Source organism: Ranitomeya variabilis, chromosome 4 (assembly GCF_051348905.1).
Source record: "Ranitomeya variabilis isolate aRanVar5 chromosome 4, aRanVar5.hap1, whole genome shotgun sequence".
NCBI lineage: Eukaryota > Metazoa > Chordata > Amphibia > Anura > Dendrobatidae > Ranitomeya > Ranitomeya variabilis.
In genome coordinates, this window is record NC_135235.1 from 703,000,921 (window position 1) to 703,020,185 (window position 19,265).

General features: G+C 47.7%; 2 protein-coding genes across 3 annotated transcripts in view; one reads left to right on the forward strand and one right to left on the reverse strand.

Annotated features, from left to right (window-relative positions):
• Window positions 1–13,355, reverse strand: part of LOC143766436 (uncharacterized) — a 36,516-nt gene extending 23,161 nt beyond the window's left edge. Inside the window, exons 1-6 of one of the 2 annotated variants that reach the window (XM_077254123.1) lie at window positions 13,125–13,355; window positions 12,341–12,490; window positions 12,032–12,211; window positions 11,825–11,948; window positions 11,644–11,741; window positions 7,110–7,200 (exon numbers count right to left, since the gene is read on the reverse strand). In XM_077254123.1, the coding sequence (XP_077110238.1) occupies window positions 7,110–7,200; window positions 11,644–11,741; window positions 11,825–11,948; window positions 12,032–12,211; window positions 12,341–12,418 (571 nt within the window). In that variant the 5' untranslated portion in view covers window positions 12,419–12,490; window positions 13,125–13,355. The remainder of the gene's footprint in view (window positions 1–7,109; window positions 7,201–11,643; window positions 11,742–11,824; window positions 11,949–12,031; window positions 12,212–12,340; window positions 12,491–13,124) is intronic. The other variant, XM_077254124.1, reaches the window with a different exon arrangement.
• Window positions 1–19,265, forward strand: part of LOC143766432 (uncharacterized) — an 805,019-nt gene that overhangs the window by 583,034 nt on the left and 202,720 nt on the right. The window lies entirely within an intron of this gene.

The following is a 19,265-nucleotide window of genomic DNA, read 5'->3' on the forward strand; positions in this document are numbered from 1 at the left end:
AAATTTTTGTCTCGCTACGCCGTTTAGCGATCAGGTTAATGCTTTTTTTTTCATTGATAGATCGGCCGATTATGAACGGGGCGATACCCGTTATTGTTTTATTTTGAATGGGGCAAAAGGGGGGGTGATTTAAACTTATTTTTTTCATATTTTTTTAAAAACATTTTTTTTTTTACTTTTGCCATGCTTCAATAGCCTCCATGGGAGGCTAGAAGCTGGCACAACTCGACAGCCTCTGCTACATAGGAGTGAAGCTCAGATCGCTCCTATGCAGTAGAATTGTTGCATTGCTATGAGCGCCGACCACAGGGTGACACTCACTGCAATCCGGCATCAACAACCATAGAGGTCATCAGGAGGCCTCTGTTTGTCATGCCGACGCATCACTGACCCCAGATCACGTGACGGGGGTCAGCGATGAGCGCATTTCTGGACGGGATGGCCGGAAGCGATAGTTAAATGCCGCTGTCAGCGTTTGACAGCGGCATTTAACTAGTTAATAGCGGCAGGTGAATCGTGAATCCACCCGCCGCTATTGCGGGCACATGTCAGCTGTTCAAAACAGCTGACATGTCCCGGCTTTGATGCGGGCTCACCGCCGGAGACCACATCAAAGCAGGGGATCTGACTTCGGACATACTATCCCGTCCGAGGTCAGAAAGGGGTTTAGAGCACAGTGGCCTCCATAATCCTTAAATGGAATAAGTTTGGGACCACCAGAAGTCTTCCTAGACCTGGCCGTCCAGCCAAACTGAGCAATCATCGGAGAATAGCCTTGGTGAGAGAGGTAAAGAAGAGCCCCAAGATCACTGTGGCTGAGCTGAAAATGGCTGTCCACCAACGTTCACCATCCAACCTGATGGAACTGGAGAGGGTCTCTAAGGAAGAATGACCGAGGATCCCCAAATCCAGGTGTGAAAAACTTGTTGAATCTTTCCCAAGAAGACTCATGGCTGTATTCGCTCAAAAGGGTCAATACTGAGCAAAGGGTCTGAATACTTATGACTATGTGATATTTCAGTTTTTCTTTTTAATAGATTTGCAAAAATTACTACATTCCTGTTTTTTTCCAGTCAAGATGGGGTGCAGAGTGTCCATTAATGCGAAAATAATGAACTTTTTTGAATTTACCAAATGGCTGCAATGAAACAAAGAGTGAAAAATTTAAAGGGACCTGAATACTTTCCGTACCCAGTGTATATTACAGCCATCAGACATGCACAACTTAGAGATATATCATGGCACAGGCGTACTGTTTATTATGTAGTTTATCACAATCCTGTATGAAGTTAGTCAGTTTTATAAGAAATTGTAAAATCAGGATAAAAGGAAACTCTGCTGTTATTGTACAGAAATTCACACTTGGCCTCACTGCACATTCAATTTTGTCGATCATAAAAGCGAAGTTTGGCCAGAAAGACTGGACCTGGTCTTGTAGGGACCATATGATCACATTCAGCAGCACAGAAGGGAGAGAAGGGAGATCCATCCAATATCAGGGATCTAAAAACGACCCAAGTGATCCATAATAGGATGACCAGCCAGAGACATAATATTAGGAAAGGTGTAATCTGTCTGTTTCGGCATTTCGTTGTAGAATCTAAATGAGATCCCACCAGTTTAAGACTCATTATATTAGAACATGTGTCTAATAGGTCCCAAAGACTTGTGAATAGGGAATCCTATTGGATTTTTAAACTTTCCACACTTAAACCGGAGGATTTTCCATGTACATATATTTTTCCTTATATGTATTTTACTGTGCATCCAATATGTATTTTACATCTATTTGTATAGTTTTGTATATGAAGAAATGTCTCTATACAAAAAACTGCACCATGGGCGCGGTTCAATTAATTAATTAAGCAATTGGATCAGTGACGCCGTTCTGGAGGATATAAAACATCCACAATGTATCATTAGTATATACCTGAGGAAGGAGCTGGTTCACATCGGAAATGGGTAGAATATTAACCCCTTAGTGACAGAGCCAATTTGGTACTTAATGACCGAGCCAATTTTTACAATTCTGACCAGTGTCACTTTATGAGGTTATAACTCTGGAACGCTTTATCGGATCCCGCTGATTCTGAGATTGTTTTTTCGTGACATGTTGTACTTCAAGTTAGTGGTAACATTTCTTCGATATTACTTGCGATTATTTATGAAAAAAATGGAAATATGGCGAAAATTTTTAAAATTTTGCAATTTTCAAACTTTGTATTTTTATGCCCTTAAATCAGAGAGATATGTCATAAAAAATAGTTAATAAATAACATTTCTCACATGTCTACTTTACATCAGCACAATTTTGGAAACAATTTTTTTTTTTGTTAGGGAGTTATAAGGGTTAAAAGTTGACCAGCAATTTCTCATTTTTACAACACCATGTTTTTTTTAGGGACCACATCACCTTTCAAGTGATTTTGAGGGGTCTATATGATAGAAAATAACCAAGTGTGACACCATTCTAAAAACTGCACCCCTCAAGCTGCTCAAAACCACATTCAAGAAGTTTATTAACCCTTTACGTACTTCACAGGAACTAAAACAATGTGGAAGAAAAAAATTAACATTTTACTTTTTTTTGCAAACATTTTACTTCAGAACCATTTTTTTTAATTTTCACAAGTGTAAAAACAGAAATTTAACCACAAATTTTGTTGTGCAATTTTTCCTGAGTACGCCGATACCCCATATGTGGAGGTAAACCACTGTTTGGGCGCACCGCAGAGCTTGGAAGTGAAGGAGCACCGTTTGACTGTTTCAATGCAGAATTGGCTGGAATTGAGATCGGACGCCATGTCGCGTTTGGAGAGCCCCTAATGTGCCTAAACAGTGGAAACCCCCCACAAGTGACACCATTTTGGAAACTAGACCCCCCAAGGAACTTATCTAGATGTGTGGTGAGCACTTTGAACCCCCAAGTGCTTCACAGAAGTTTATAACGTAGAGCCGTGAAAATAAAAAATCGCATTTGTTTTCACAAAAATGATTTTTTCGCCCACAAATTCTTATTTTCACAAGGGTAACAGGAGAAATTAGACCACAAAAGTTGTTGTGCAATTTCTCCTGAGTACGTCGATACCCCATATGTGGAGGTAAACCACTGTTTGGGCGCACCGCAGAGCTTGGAAGAGAAGGAGTGTCGTTTTACTTTTTCAATGTAGAATTGGCTGGAATTGAGATCGGACGCCATGTCACGTTTGGAGAGCCGCTGATGTGCCTAAACAGTAGAGACCCCCCACATATGACACCATTTTGGAAACTAGACCCCTTAAGGAACTTATCTAGATGTGTGGTGAGCACTTTAAACCCCCAGGTGCTTCACAGAAGTTTATAACGTAGAGCCGTGAAAATAAAAAAAATCGCATTTTTTCTACAAAAATGATCTTTTTGCCTCCAAATTTTTATTTTACCAAGGGTAACAGGAGAAAATGGACCCCAGAAGCTGTTGTACAATTTGTCTTGAGTACGCCGACACCCCATATGTGGGGGTAAACCACTGTTTGGGCGCACGGCAGAGCTCAGAAGGGAGGGAGTACCATTTGACTTTTTTAGCGCAAAATTGGCTGTCGTGTTTGGTGACCCCCTGATGTACCTAAACAGTGGAAACCCCCCAATTCTAACTCCAACCCTAACCCCAACACAGCCCTAACCCTAATCTCAACCCGATCCATAATCCTAATCACAACCCTAACGATAATCACAACCCTAACCCCAAAACAGCCCTAATCTCAACCCTAACCATAACCCTAATCAAAACCCTAAATCCAACACACCCCTAACCCTAATCCCAACCCTAACCCTAATCCCAACCCTAATCCAAACCCTAACCCTAATCCCAACTCTAACCCTAACTTTAGCCCCAACCCTAACTTTAGCCCCAACCCTAACCATAACTTTAGCCCCCGTCGTCACAAAAAAAGTTCAATGTAACCTTTTTTTTGTACGTCGCGTCCGCCATTTCCGCGGATGCGTGGCCGTAACTCTGCCCCCTCCTCCCCAGGACATAGACTGGGCAGCGGATGCGTTGAAAAACTGCATCCGCTGCCCACGTTGTGCACAATTTTCACAACGTGCGTCGGTACATCGGGCCGACGCATTGCGACCGCCCCGTACCGACGCAAGTGTGAAAGAAGCCTTAGGCTACTTTCAGACATAGCGCATTTTTGAGCGCTATTTTGCGGGCGCTTTTCAAAAATGCGCAATGTCATTTTCGTCTGCTGGCAAAGTGAATGAGAAATTCACTTTGCCGTTCAGACACACCGCAAAAAAACGCGGCGCTTTTGTCTGCAAACACGCCGGCGTAAAAAGAATTGACATGTCAATTCTTTACGCAGCGGCGTGTCTGCGTATCCCCCTAGGGCCCCATATTACCTTCCACACACAGCGCCTTTGTCCTGGGTGTCGGCGTCTTTGTACGGAGGGGTTGACACCCAGGACTGGACGTGACGTCGGACAGGAAGAGGGAAGCCCCCGCCCCCCAGTGAAGCAGCATGGAGTCTTTCTGTGTGTGTGTGTGTGCGTGTGTGTGCGTGTGTGTGCGTGTGTGTGTGTCCCCATGCGACGCTAGTGCCACCATTGTGCTAAGTCGCCGTATGGGACTACTACTCCCATCCGGTATTAGGATGGGAGAGTTGTCCCTGTGTCCGGCGACTTAGCACAATTGTAAAGTTACACAAAACACCTACACACAATACACATACATGACACACAGTACATACAACATATAACACAGAGTATATACTCACCAACAGCACACTTGTAGGCGAAGCCCTCGATCCTCCAGGAAAAAATCCAAAAATAATAAACCAAATTCATACTCCCTGTCCGCAGAATCCATAAAACGAGTGTCCCACGCCGATCGGCTGCTCTCCGGCGATACACTGCCAGGAGCGAAGCTCCTAGCAGTGTATCGCGTACTGTTCCGGAGTTCAATGACTCCGGCGTCTCAGTTAACAGCAGTACAGCTGCGTTGAACTTTCCCATGCAGCACTGCCGTTAAGCGAGAGTGCCGGGGTCAATGACCGCCGGTAAACTCGCTCGCGCATGCGCAGTGACACACCGACAGGAACTATGGCTCCTGTCAGTGTGTTGCTGCAGCCGTGGAGAGCAGACATATCTCTGGATGTGTCTGTTCTCCATGGAAAATCTTGATACGTGGCACTTAAATATGTGGCAATTAAATACGTGACACGTGGCACTTATACGTGATACGTGTCACTTAAATACGTGGCACTGAAATACGTGATACGTGGCACTTTGATACGTGGCACTTAAATACGTGGCACGTGGCACTGAAATATGTGGCACGTGGCACTTTGATACGTGGCACGTGTCTCTTAAATACGTGGCACGTGGCACTAAAAGATGTGGCACGTGGCACTTTGATACGTGGCACTTTGATACGTGGCACGTGGCACTGAAATATGTGGCACGTGGCACTTTGATACGTGGCACATGTCACTTAAATACGTGGCACGTGGCACTGAAATATGTGGGACACGTCGCACAAAAAAGTTACATGTAGTTTTTTTTGTGTCGACGGTCCGCCGAAGCACGACGCATCCGTCGCACGACGGATGCGACATGTGGCAATCCGTCGCAATGCGTCGCTAATGCAAGCCAATGGAGAAAAAACGCATCCTGCAAGCACTTTTGCAGGATGCGTTTTTTCTCCAACGACGCATTGCGACGGAAGCCAAAAAACGCTAGTGTGAAAGTAGCCTAACCCTAACCCTAGCCCTAACCCTAAATTTAGCCCCAACCCTAACCCTAACTCTAACCCTAACCCTAACTCTAACCCTAATTTTAGCCCCAACTTGTCTTCTCCTGCCGGCCGGCAGATGGCAGCAGATGGCGGGCGCACTGCGCATGCGCCCGCCATGATGAAAAAGCCGGCTGGCAGGAGAAGACAGAAGAGGACCCAGGGACCCCGGGTGAGTATGATAGGGTCCCCGAATCCCCCTATTTCTCTGTCCTCTGATGTGCGATCACATCAGAGGACAGAGAAATAACTGATCGCTTTTTTTTTTTTTTTTTTTGCGGTCGCCGGTAAACTGTTAATTACCGGCGATCGCAAAGCAGGGGTCGGTGCAAATCGACCCCGATCATGTTCTTTGGGGTCTCGGCTACCCCCGGCAGCCGAGACCCCAAAGAACATCCGGGTGCCGGGCGGCGGGCGCACTGCGCGTGCGCCCGCCATTTTTTCCCGGAAAAAAGATGGCGGCGCCCATGGGGAGACACGAGGAGCACCGAAGGAGGTAGGTAAGTATTGGGGGGCTATTGGGGGCCATCGGGGACCACATTTCTCTGTCCTCCGATGTGCGATCACATCGGAGGACAGAGAAATTAAACGGCAAATCGCGTTTTTTTTTTTTTTGTTGCGACCGCCGGTAAACGGTTAATTACCAGCGATCGCAACTCGGGGGTCGGTAAAAACCCCCCGAATCATGTTCTCTGGGGTCTCGGCTACCCTCGGCAACCGAGACCCCAGAGAAAATCCGACTCTGGGGGGCGCTATTCACTTTTTCCACAGCGCCGTTAATTAACGGCGCTGTGGTTTAAGTACCCTTAGCGGCCGCCGTTAAAAGGCGTATCGGCGGTCGTTAAGGGGTTAAAATGAAAAGTTTGTTGTTTTTTTTAACGTTCATTTGTTTTGATGCCCAACTTTATGGCTCGGCACTTGGCAGCGCTTTTCAAAGCCCTAATTCTTTCCTTCTTCCCACATCAGGGATTTTGGAAGCCAACAGCATCATTACCCTCCATTTTCTCTAAAAGGCTCATCATAATATTTTTCTAACTTGTCAGCACATTCTACGTACGCTGACATTTGCCTTTGTAGTTTACAGATCTGGGCAGGTAACGGTCAGAGTCTTCTAATCTCAGGGGGTAGGTGGATCCTCCAGGTTGTAAGTTCTATAGAAAAGGGCTTTCAATGCCCAAAGTCACTTGGACAGTTTTGGGTGGAGGAGGATGTTGTGGTCTAGAGGTAAAATGGTGATCACACGATTGTGATACGACCGGACTACACCACCGATAAAGCAGCCACAGCCGGTGACTGAGAACAATCTGTGACTTCTCTGCATTTAGTGGTCACTACTCACCTGGGTAGTCATATGTAGGAATCTCCTCTTTACACCGCTCATCACCCCTCACATATGTCTCTGTAGTAGTAATATGGGTCAGATCTTCACCCTGAAACAAATATTGTAAATGTCACAGACAGATGGAGAAGTCACATCTATGATCAGCTCTAATCCTGCCATCTCCACCGTTATCATTACACAAGTATAAAACATATAATACTGGTGGATAAAGCAACACTGAACACAAGACCTTCACAGCCATCTACACATTGTGACAGTCACTGGTAAGGTGACAGAGGGGAGATATGTGTCACTGCGCTTATCGGCGTCAGTGATGTGAAACCAGAGCATTTTTCTCCAGCACACTACGTGTTGTGAGGGTTAAGTTGCATAAACAGGGCTGGTTTTATGTGGACCTTCACAGAGCAGGTGGGAGAAGGTCCACTTTATCTCCCCTGGCAGACCTGCCAGGACCTGCATGAGGACATGATCATGTGATCAATCACATGATGGGGAAGTTACAGGCTTGGGGTGAAATAACCGAGCTCTACAGGCAGTCTGGGCTCAGCTAGCCTGGAGAGAGGACTCCAGAGGCTTTGTGGCTCGTCGAGTACAGACTGAACCTGTCCTGAGCCAGAGCGGGGGGCCACCCGCAACATACGGACTGTGCTGCAGCATTTTGTTTTCTTTTTTCGTTTTGTTCCTGTTTTAGCCAAGAAGGCTGAGTTTGTTTTCCCCACAAGTTGGTTTATGCTGCCTTACAATACATCAACGATGATTTAGACGTTGTTCCCATTTTTCCTACCTCTGTGTGCCGCCACCGCGTGAGTGAACTACCACAACATCATAAAGCCTCTTTCACACGTCCGTGTCTCCGGTATGTGTGGTGACAGTTTTCACACGTACCGGAGACACGTACACACGTAGAACCATTCAAATGAATGGGTCTGTGCCCATGTCAGTGTGTTTCCATGGACCGTGTGTCCCGCACGTAGACATGTCCGTTTTTTACAGTCAGCACGGACGGCAAAACGTACTGCACACGTGCACATGGAGAACACACATTGATGTCCTCCGTGTGACATACATCAGCACCGTGAAAGAAGCGCTACAGTAAAAGCTGTTCCCCGGCGGCAGGTGCTGAAGACGGATCTCATCATTCTCCGCTGCTCTGCCGGATGTCGGCACCGCTAATAACAGTGACAGCAGGAGCGGATGATCGGGGTATTCATCACCCGCCGCCTGCAATATATCGAAATAAATGAATGAAAACCCGGTGTGGGTTCCACCCTATTTTCTTGAACCAACCAAGAAAACCTCACAGCTGGGGGCTGCAACCCTAAGCTGTCAGCTTCAGCAAGGTTGGCTATCAAGAATAGAGGGGTACCCACGCTATTATTTAAAATTATTTAAATAAATAATTTTAAAAAATGGTGTGGGGTCCCCCCCATTTTTGACAACCTGCCTTGCTAAAGCTCACAGCTGGGGGCTGGTTTTCTCAGGCTGGTAAGGGGCCATGGATATTGACCCCCCCAGCCTAAACACAGCAGCCTGCAGCTGCCTAGAAAAGCGCTTTGCCCGACTCTTCCCACTTGCCCTGTGGCGGTGGCAAGAGGGGTTAATATTTGTGGGGTTGATTTCAACTTTGTGTTGTCAGGTGACATCAAGCCCACAGCATAGTAATTGAGAAGTGTCTAAGACATCTCTCCATTACTAATCCTATAGTTATATGGTAAATGAAGACACAGCCAGAATAAAGTCCTTTAATTAAAAAAAATGACAAACTCCTTTAATATTCTCAATTAAACCATACGTACGACCTCGCCTAATTCCACCGAAGCCCTCGATCTCCTGTAATAAAAATAAAATAACAAAACAACAATATACCATACCTGTCTGTCATTCTGTCTCATGCCGTAATCCATGTCTGGGGGATAATTAGTTTTCAAGCCGGATGGTGCCAAGATGCGACCGTCCAAGGCTGAGAACCACTGGTGAATGAGCTGATGAGAGCGCAGCATCATTTACCAGCGGTGACATCATCGAGGCCGGGCTGAACTGCGGTGACCTCAGGACGTGGCAAAATGCTAGTGACGATGTCACCGCTAGTCACTGAGGCTGCACTCGCAGCAGCTCATTCACCAGTGGTTTTCAGCAAGGACGGTCGCATCTTGACACGGTCCAGCTTGAAAACTATTTAGCCCCAGACATGGATTACAGCGTGACACAGAACAACGGACAGGTATGGTAGATTGTTGTTTTTTTATTTTACTTTTCTTATAGATCGAGGGCTTCAGTGGAATTAGACGATGCAGTAAGTATGGTTTAATTGACATTAATAAAGGAATCTGTGTCATTTTTTCAATTAAAGGATTTTATTCTGGTGGTTTCTTTATTACATACTGTATAACTATAGGATTAGTAATGGATAGGTGTCTTATAGACACTTCTCCATTACTAAGCCATGGGCTTGATGTCACCTGACAATATAAAGGAGACATCAACCCCACAAATATTAACCCCAATTGCCACCGCCACAGGGCAAGTGGGAAGACCCAGGCAAAGCACCAGAATTGGCGCATCTAATAGATGCGCCTTTTCTGGGCAGCTGTGGGCTGCTGTTTTTAGGCTGGAGGGGGCCTAAAGCAATGGCCCCTTACCAGCATGAGAAAAGCAGCCCCCAGCTGTGAGCTTTAGCGAGGTAGGTTGCCAAAAATGCGGGGGACCCCATGCCTTTTTTTTTAAATTATTTATTAAAGTATTTAAAAATAAACATAGCGTGGGGACCCCAGTGTGAGGATATGGCCGCTTACTGAAGACTATAGGACAAATGTACGCAGAGCGGAGTCCACATCTCTAAGATATAAAGACTTTTTCCAGCATGGAGCACCGGTTACATCAATATTATTACACTTTGAGGCTGCCGTCACACTATCAGTATTTGGTCAGTATTTTACATCAGTATTTGTAAGCCAAAACCAGGAGTGGGTGATAAATGCAGAAGTGGTGAATATGTTTCTATTATACTTTTCCTCTAATTGTTCCACTCCTGGTTTTGGCTTACAAATACTGATGTAAAATACTGACCAAATACTGATAGTGTGACGGCAGCCTCATTGTTAATTTGCTTGCTGTGTATTATTAGTGATTTTCTTGCTCATCAGTTCATGCTCAGAAATCAAATGTTTCTATTCAGTGGCAGTCAGCAGAGGAAGACGAGCAGGCTAGAGTTTATGTGAACCTAAAGGTACCGTCACACTCAGCGACGCTGCGGCGATATAGACAACGAGCCGACCTAAACTAGATTGCTGGAGGGTCGCTGTTTAGGTCGCTGTAGAGACGTCAAACACTGCAACTCCAGAACGATGCAGGAGCGATCCAGTGACGTAACGCGACTCACTTCTCGTTCTCGCTGGTTGTTAGCTCCATGGCAAACATTGCTGGTGTCGTTGCTTTTGATGTCAAACATGACGATACACGCCGACCTGGCGACGAAATAAAGTTCTGGACTTCTAGCTCCGACCAGCGATGGCACAGCGGGATCCAGATCGCTGCTGCGTGTCAAACACAACGAGATCGCTATCCAGGACGCTGCAACGTCACGGATTGTTGTCGTTCTCGTTGCAAAGTTGCTGAGTGTGACGGTACCTTAAGGCCAGACTCTATCAATCTCATTTGTATCAAGGTCTCACTCCCATTGTACTCCCAAACCTAGGCCCATTGTGTGGGTGGGAATAGTAGACTCAGGGGAGCCATCACCACGGGAGGTCTCACATACAGTCCCAGCTGATGGAATATGCCTTGTTCTGTGAGCTAAAGGAAAATGTTTAAGGGGCAGGAGAAAAAGACAGGGTTGAATCAGGCAGTTGATGGAGGGATTTCGATGGAAGAGGATCCAAGCTGGAATGGATGGATAATCTATGGAGCTTTGGAGATTGTTGGCTGGAGGGGTATCCATGAGCTATGGTCAGGATAGCCATCGTCTGGAGGAACATAGGCTTTGACTGCACACTATACCAGCTGGAGATACAAAATCTGTGGGCCAACCAAAAGTTGGGAGACAGTGGGCATCGCCTGGTATGGAGCCAGTGGAACTACTGATCTCAGATTGGGAACTTGTGGACTGAGGACATTGTATGTTGGCCATCTACCTGGATTTGTTGTACAACCATGGATGTATGGAATAAAAAAATTAGTTGCATCGTTAACCTGCCTAGGTGATTTTTATAACCCACAACCTCAGATCTTCACACCATCTATTCTTGATAACCAACCTTGCTGAAGCTGACAGCTGAGGGTTGCAGCCCCCGGCTGTGAGTTTTGCCTGGTTGGTTCAAGAAAATAGGGGGGAACCCACACCAGGTATTTCATTCATTTATTTCATTATATCGCAAGTGGCGGCTGAGGAATACCCCGATCATCTGCTCCTGCTGTCACTGTTATTAGCGGCAGCAAGTATTACACATGGACACTGATATCTCCGGTATTGGTTTTTCCGGGACCGGAAATAAATGGAAGTGTGAAGATCTCATGACACCTTCTCTCCATCTACCTGATGATCCTGAGGAACATTGGGATCTTCTAGGTTACAGTCCTGTGGAAGAAGAGGATTGGGACATCTCTCTGGTGTTGTCCTCCTACTGGATAGAACTGGAGGAAACACATACAGAGACTGAATTCATTCTTTACATACAGATAATTATAGGCTGTATGTACTTAGTCCTGTCTGTTACCTGGTGATGTGAGGGGCTGGGGAACCTCCATCATGATGTCCTTGTACAGATCTTTGTGTCCTTCTAAATACTCCCACTCCTCCATGGAGAAATAGACAGCGACATCCTGACACCTTATAGGAACCTGACACATACAATGATACCGTTATCCTCCCGATCCCTTCATAGTGTTACTGTATAATGTCCCAGCATTCCCAACAGTGTCACCTCTCCAGTCAGCAGCTCAACCATCTTGTAGGCGAGTTCTAGGATCTTCTGGTCATTGATGTCCTCATGTATCAGGGGGTGAGGTGGAGGCCCCGTGACTGGGCTCAGGGGTCTTCCCCATCCCTCAGACACAGGGTCCTGACAGCGCTCACTAGAGGTCTTCTTCACTACTGTGTAATCCTGGTTATGGAGAGACACATTAATAAATCTCACTACAGACATTTCCAGAGTCCTCACCTCTCCAGTTCTGTCCATCTGTTATTCCCATAGATAAGAATGATGTAATGTGACGTCATCAGAATCTCTCACCTCTCCAGTAAGCCGGAAGAGGATCTCTAGGGTGAGGTGTAATATCCTCTCCCCCATCTTGTCTCTGTCCATATCCATCCTTGATGGGTAAATTAGGAAAATTCTCTTATACAGAAGATCTTCACTGAGAGGATCCGATATTGTAGAGACCTGAATGAGAAGATGAGCCGAGGTAACATCATAAGAATCCTGTGTAATAATACAATTACTGGAGATAATAAGGGAAACATGAGGAGATTTATTATTTTACAGTATTTAGTTTTGTTCTTTCCATCTACTAATAAAACCTATATATTTAGGCCACAGACAACAAGCAGTTTCCTCCTCGGAGTCGGCAGCTGAATACGTTCCTCATAGACTCATCTTCCATAACGCTAATTCTCGTCTCATTTCCCGACCCTGGAATCGGCATTAGCAATACTGCAGGAGATATTCATTACACGTGACAGGAGAAATAACGACTCCATGATGAGGACGACATCTTCATCTTCTACTGCGGCTCTAGAAACAGATCTGTCCAGAGTCGGTCACTGACTCCATCCCCACCGGCCTCTATATGAAGGTTTCCTGTCTTCCCCGCACTGTAATCTTCTATCACGTTAGATCTCATGTCTGATTCACACACAGAAGTTTGAGGCTTTTATAGGAGATTGTTGGTAAGAACAAGACCGGAGATATCTGAGGCCAATGTCTCCATGTACGGGGTTTATTTCTCCGGATATGATGGTTTTCTTTGGTACTTTCCCCCATTAGAAGGGACACCGGTGGATATTGGGGTCTTTACCTGCTACAGTCCTGGTGGGATTTACTCGGTACAGTGGCCGTTGGGCAAATATCACCATCAATTACCATCAGACTGAAGGAACATCGCTCCTCTACTCGGCTCTATGGATCCAGGATGAAATCCACTGCGGCCCCTGCAAGAAAAGAAGGAGAAAGAGCAGAAGTTGGGGGAGACCACCGTGGCCTGAGGTTTCTACGGCTGCTCTGTGCGCACAGGACCTGTGATGAGGTCACAGGAGGGGAGGAGTCAGGGGTCACATGATCAGGGGCCTCAGTGTATGCAGGACTCTGCTGTGCTGGTTGTCATGGTGCTGGATGAGGGGAAGTTTATGTGTGGGGTCAGGAGGGGTTTACAGTGTGGATGTAGCAGAGCCGTGTGTGTACGAGGTGTACGGAGCGGAGCCGTGTGTGTACGAGGTGTACGAGGTGTACGGAGCAGATCCGTGTGTGTACGAGGTGTACGGAGCGGAGCCGTGTGTGTACGAGGTGTACGGAGCGGAGCCGCGTGTGGACGAGGTGTACGGAGCAGAGCCGTGTGTATACAAGGTGTACGGAGCCGAGCCGTGTGTGTACGAGGTGTACGGAGCGGAGCCGTGTGTGTACGAGGTGTACGGAGCAGAGCTGTGTGTGTACGAGGTGTGCGGAGCGGAGCCGTGTGTGTACGAGGTGTACGGAGCGGAGCCGTGTGTGTACGAGGTGTACGGAGCAGAGCTGTGTGTGTACGAGGTGTGCGGAGCGGAGCCGTGTGTGTATGAGGTGTACGGAGCGGAGCCGTGTGTGTACGAGGTGTACGGAGCGGAGCCGTGTGTGTACGAGGTGTACGGAGCAGAGCTGTGTGTGTACGAGGTGTGCGGAGCGGAGCCGTGTGTGTACGAGGTGTACGGAGCGGAGCCGTGTGTGTACGAGGTGTGCGGAGCGGAGCCGTGTGTGTACGAGGTGTGCAGAGCGGAGCCGTGTGTGTACGAGGTGTACGGAGCGGAGCCGTGTGTGTACGAGGTGTACGGAGCAGAGCTGTGTGTGTACGAGGTGTGCGGAGCGGAGCCGTGTGTGTACGAGGTGTACGGAGCGGAGCCGTGTGTGTACGAGGTGTACGGAGCAGAGCTGTGTGTGTACGAGGTGTGCGGAGCGGAGCCGTGTGTGTACGAGGTGTGCGGAGCGGAGCCGTGTGTGTACGAGGTGTGCGGAGCGGAGCCGTGTGTGTACGAGGTGTGCGGAGCGGAGCCGTGTGTGTACGAGGTGTACGGAGCGGAGCCGTGTGTGTACGAGGTGTACGGAGCGGAGCCATGTGTGTACGAGGTGTACGGAGCAGAGCTGTGTGTGTACGAGGTGTGCGGAGCGGAGCCGTGTGTGTACGAGGTGTACGGAGCGGAGCCGTGTGTGTACGAGGTGTACGGAGCGGAGCCGTGTGTGTACGAGGTGTGCGGAGCGGAGCCGTGTGTGTATGAGGTGTACGGAGCGGAGCCGTGTGTGTACGAGGTGTACGGAGCGGAGCCGTGTGTGTACGAGGTGTACGGAGCAGAGCCGTGTGTGTACGAGGTGTGCGGAGCGGAGCCGTGTGTGTACGAGGTGTACGGAGCGGAGCCGTGTGTGTACGAGGTGTACGGAGCAGAGCTGTGTGTGTACGAGGTGTGCGGAGCGGAGCCGTGTGTGTACGAGGTGTGCGGAGCGGAGCCGTGTGTGTACGAGGTGTACGGAGCGGAGCCGTGTGTGTACGAGGTGTACGGAGCAGAGCTGTGTGTGTACGAGGTGTGCGGAGCAGAGCCGTGTGTGTACGAGGTGTACGGAGCGGAGCCGTGTGTGTACGAGGTGTACGGAGCAGAGCTGTGTGTGTACGAGGTGTACGGAGCAGAGCTGTGTGTGTACGAGGTGTGCGGAGCGGAGCCGTGTGTGTACGAGGTGTACGGAGCAGAGCCATGTGTGCGACGTGTACGGAGCGGAGCCGTGTGTGTGTACGAGGTGTACGGAGCGGAGCCGTGTGTGTACGAGGTGTACGGAGCAGAGCCGTGTGTGTACGAGGTGTACGGAGCGGAGCCGTGTGTGTACGAGGTGTACAGAGCGGAGCCGTGTGTGTACGAGGTGGACATAGCAGAGTCGTGTGTGTGCGAGGTGTACGGAGCGGAGCCGTGTGTGTATGAGGTGGACGGAGCTAAGCCATGTGTGTACTGAGCGGAGCCCTGTTTCTATGGGGTCTTGTGTACTGACCAACCTCAAACAGCCCCTCACTACCTGTTGAATGAACACAAAGATACAATTGTACTGCACATGCTCCGCACCACAAGATCACTAATGGCTGCATTTTGCAGTTCCATCTCTTGAATGTGTTCCACACAGGGACTCATAGATAGAAGCATACTGGAGGGCGCGCCAAGTCCCAGAGCGCATGCCCGGAAATGACGTGAAGTGCTGGAGCGCCTGGGCATCCTCCGACTCGTGTAATACTCCAGCGCTGGAACGCATGGACTGGAAGATCACTTGCTCCCATACTGGATTGATGCGTCTCAAGCTGGAACACATGCCCGGCATATTCCTGTAGTGATCAATGCTAATATCAAATCAAAAGGAACTGGCAATAGATATATGGGAGAGTCTGTGGGGCCATATATATAAGTACCAACAGCTTCCTAAAGTGGGAGAGCCACCACCCAGCCCCCTCAGAAAGGTACAGTATACCCAAAGGGCAATTCCTCGGATTGAGGAGCTGCTCTAGTATCCGGGAATTTCATAGACAAGCAGGTGAGATGTATGGCCGGATAAGGGATAAAGGTTATCCCCAATATATTCTAGATTCAGTCCGCACATTTGGAGAAAATAAGAACAGACAGTCCCTTTTACTGAATAAACAAAAGGAAAAAGAAGGCAGTTCCCAAAATGCCATTACAAGGCTTATTGGCACGTTTGATAGAAAACAGGACCACGTCCTGAATGTACTTAGGAGACATTAGGACATCCTAAGAATGGATCCGGACCCTAGGGAGATGGTGGGGACTACCCGCACGATCACCTATAGGAGAGGACAATCTGGGAGAGATCATTTTGTACACAGTCTCCACAAAAAACCTACATATGGGGGAACATGGCTGGATAGGAAGACGTGTGGATTCTATAAGTGTGGAGACTCATTTCTGTAAATGGATGAGATCCAACAAATCTTTCACAAGGTCATCCACTGGGAGAACAGAGGGACTTCTCAAATTGCAAGACTGCGGGCGTAGTCTACGTAGCCACATATCTCTGTCCCTTGGATTATCTGGGGAAAACGAAGAGAGAGTTTAGAAGTAGGGAGAGTGAACCTTTGGGAGACATAAATTATCGTGATACCCCACTAGCGAGACTATTAAGAGGGACACACTATGGGGGATGAATACAATCTGCTTCTCTGTGATAGAAGTGGTTGTAATAGGGTGAAGGGAGGGTTGCGTATGTCACCACAGAACAGACAGACCAACTATTGAGGGGAAGTTATTAACAGGAGTAAGATTCTCCTCGCAGGGAGTAAAAGGGGTTAATAGAGGTAAATCAAACAGTAAACAGTTAAGCGAAAACAAAATGGTTAACGAGTGTTCTTGTAACTTATCAGTCCAGGGAGGTCCTGACTGGAGGGTCCTAATTCCGGCGTGGGTACAGTCACCAGCAGAGTCCGCTTTCATGTACTCACAAGATGCAGTCTTTAGCTTTTACAGCACAGCCAGGAATCAGGGGCTCCGCACTGTTAAGTCTCTTACCAAGAATCACAGTCTCTGTACTGATACTGCGGGGACCAGGGGATCGAAGTCTCTTCTCTGTTTCCTGGGAACTGGAAACTCCGGGGTTAAGACTTTTCTCCCAGTGAAGCTGCAAGCAGGAAGTCACACAACCACTTTGCTGCGAGTCTCTGTACACCAGGCTGACAGTCTCTCTCTGCAGCAAGAATACACACACTGAGCAGTTTCCTTAGGCTGGGTTCACATTGCGTCCTGGCATAAACGCGGTGTAACATAGTCCGTTATGGCCGCCATTGACTGCAATGTCGGACGCATCGCTAGCACACGCCCACAATGGGCGTGCGCTAGGGATGTGCCGTCATTTAGTGACGGACCCTGAGACGTGGGCTGCAGCGTTTCCGGGTCCGTCACTGCTAGCGCAGATAGAGCTAGCAGATGCTCTATCTGCGCTAGCGGGATGTAAACGTCGGCACTTGCGTTACAGCAGCCCGTTAGCGTATGTGCTGAACAGGCTACTGCTAACGCAATGTGAACTTAGCCTTAGTCACACTCAGGGGTCCTGGCTTGTCAGTGGGGTCACCGGGGCTGCGCGCTCAGGTCACTGTAAGGAGATATGTCGTCTCTGATTATGGAGGCTTCCAAGTCCCCACTCTCACTCCAGCCTTAGTGCCCTCACGGGGAGCACTCTGTCATGGGGAGCGCGGCGCTGCAGCCTGCTTTCTCTCTGGCACGATGTCCCCTCTGTCTGGCGCGCTCTGCTCTCCCGCTCTTTTCTGGCCACACCCCCCTCTCTTCCTCTCTGCCCCCAGCCGTCACATGGTCCCTTCTGTCCAGGGCAGAAAGTCTTCCCCCCGACAATTTTCAGAATGGATTCACTTACCCTAAAAGGATTGAGTGAACAGATATCGTATGCTTGTTTTTGTAAACATAACCCGTGTTTGGACCGTTCATCCGGACTTTCTCAAGCCATTTGCTACTTATTTCCTTTTGTAGAGCCTAGAAAATGGATACCAAGTATCCAAGCACACCACTGAAAGGAGGTATAGTAAAAAATATATAATTTTATTCAAGGGTTTAATACACATGAAGGAGGAGAGTAACAGGCTATGGGTAGGTGAATAGCAATGTATCAAATAGGTCCTATCCTGAGACACTAGGTGTCAGGCTGAAAATAAAGTGCATATGTAGTGCAGACTGCAATAGCCATTCAGGACAATCATAAAGTAAGTAGTTTAAAACTTACCGATAATGCATTATTAATGCCCGTCCACAGTTGCCCCGACGCGCGTTTCATGGATGTGCTTTCTCAAGGGGAGTGTAAGGTTCATATATTTATGTGTATTTATCTATAAACATCAATACATTTATACAGTGGGGCAAAAAAGTATTTAGTCATTCAGCAATAGTGCAAGTTCCACCACTTAAAAAGATGAGAGGCGTCTGTAATTTACATCATAGGTAGACCTCAACTATGGGAGACAAACTGAGAAAAAAAATCCAGAAAATCACATTGTCTGTTTTTTTATCATTTTATTTGCATATTATGGTGGAAAATAAGTATTTGGTCAGAAACAAAATTTCATCTCAATACTTTGTAATACATCCTTTGTTGGCAATGACAGAGGTCAAACGTTTTCTGTAAGTCTTCACAAGGTTGCCACACACTGTTGTTGGTATGTTGGCCCATTCCTCCATGCAGATCTCCTCTAGAGCAGTGATGTTTTTGGCTTTTCGCTTGGCAACACAGACTTTCAACTCCCTCCAAAGGTTTTCTATAGGGTTGAGATCTGGAGACTGGCTAGGCCACTCCAGGACCTTGAAATGCTTCTTACAAAGCCACTCCTTCGTTGCCCTGGCGGTGTGCTTTGGATCATTGTCATGTTGAAAGACCCAGCCACGTTTCATCTTCAATGCCCTTGCTGATGGAAGGAGGTTTGCACTCAAAATCTCACGATACATGGACCCATTCATTCTTTCATGTACCCGGATCAGTCGTCCTGGCCCCTTTGCAGAGAAACAGCCCCAAAGCATGATGTTTCCACCACCATGCTTTACAGTAGGTATGGTGTTTGATGGATGCAACTCAGTATTCTTTTTCCTCCAAACACAACAAGTTGTGTTTCTACCAAACAGTTCTAGTTTGGTTTCATCAGACCATAGGACATTCTCCCAAAACTCCTCTGGATCATCCAAATGCTCTCTAGCAAACTTCAGACGGGCCCGGATATGTACTGGCTTAAGCAGTGGGACACGTCTGGCACTGCAGGATCTGAGTCCATGGTGGCGTAGTGTGTTACTTATGGTAGGCCTTGTTACATTGGTCCCAGCTCTCTGCAGTTCATTCACTAGGTCCCCCCGCGTGGTTCTGGGATTTTTGCTCACCGTTCTTGTGATCATTCTGACCCCACGGGGGTGGGATTTTGCGTGGAGCCCCAGATCGA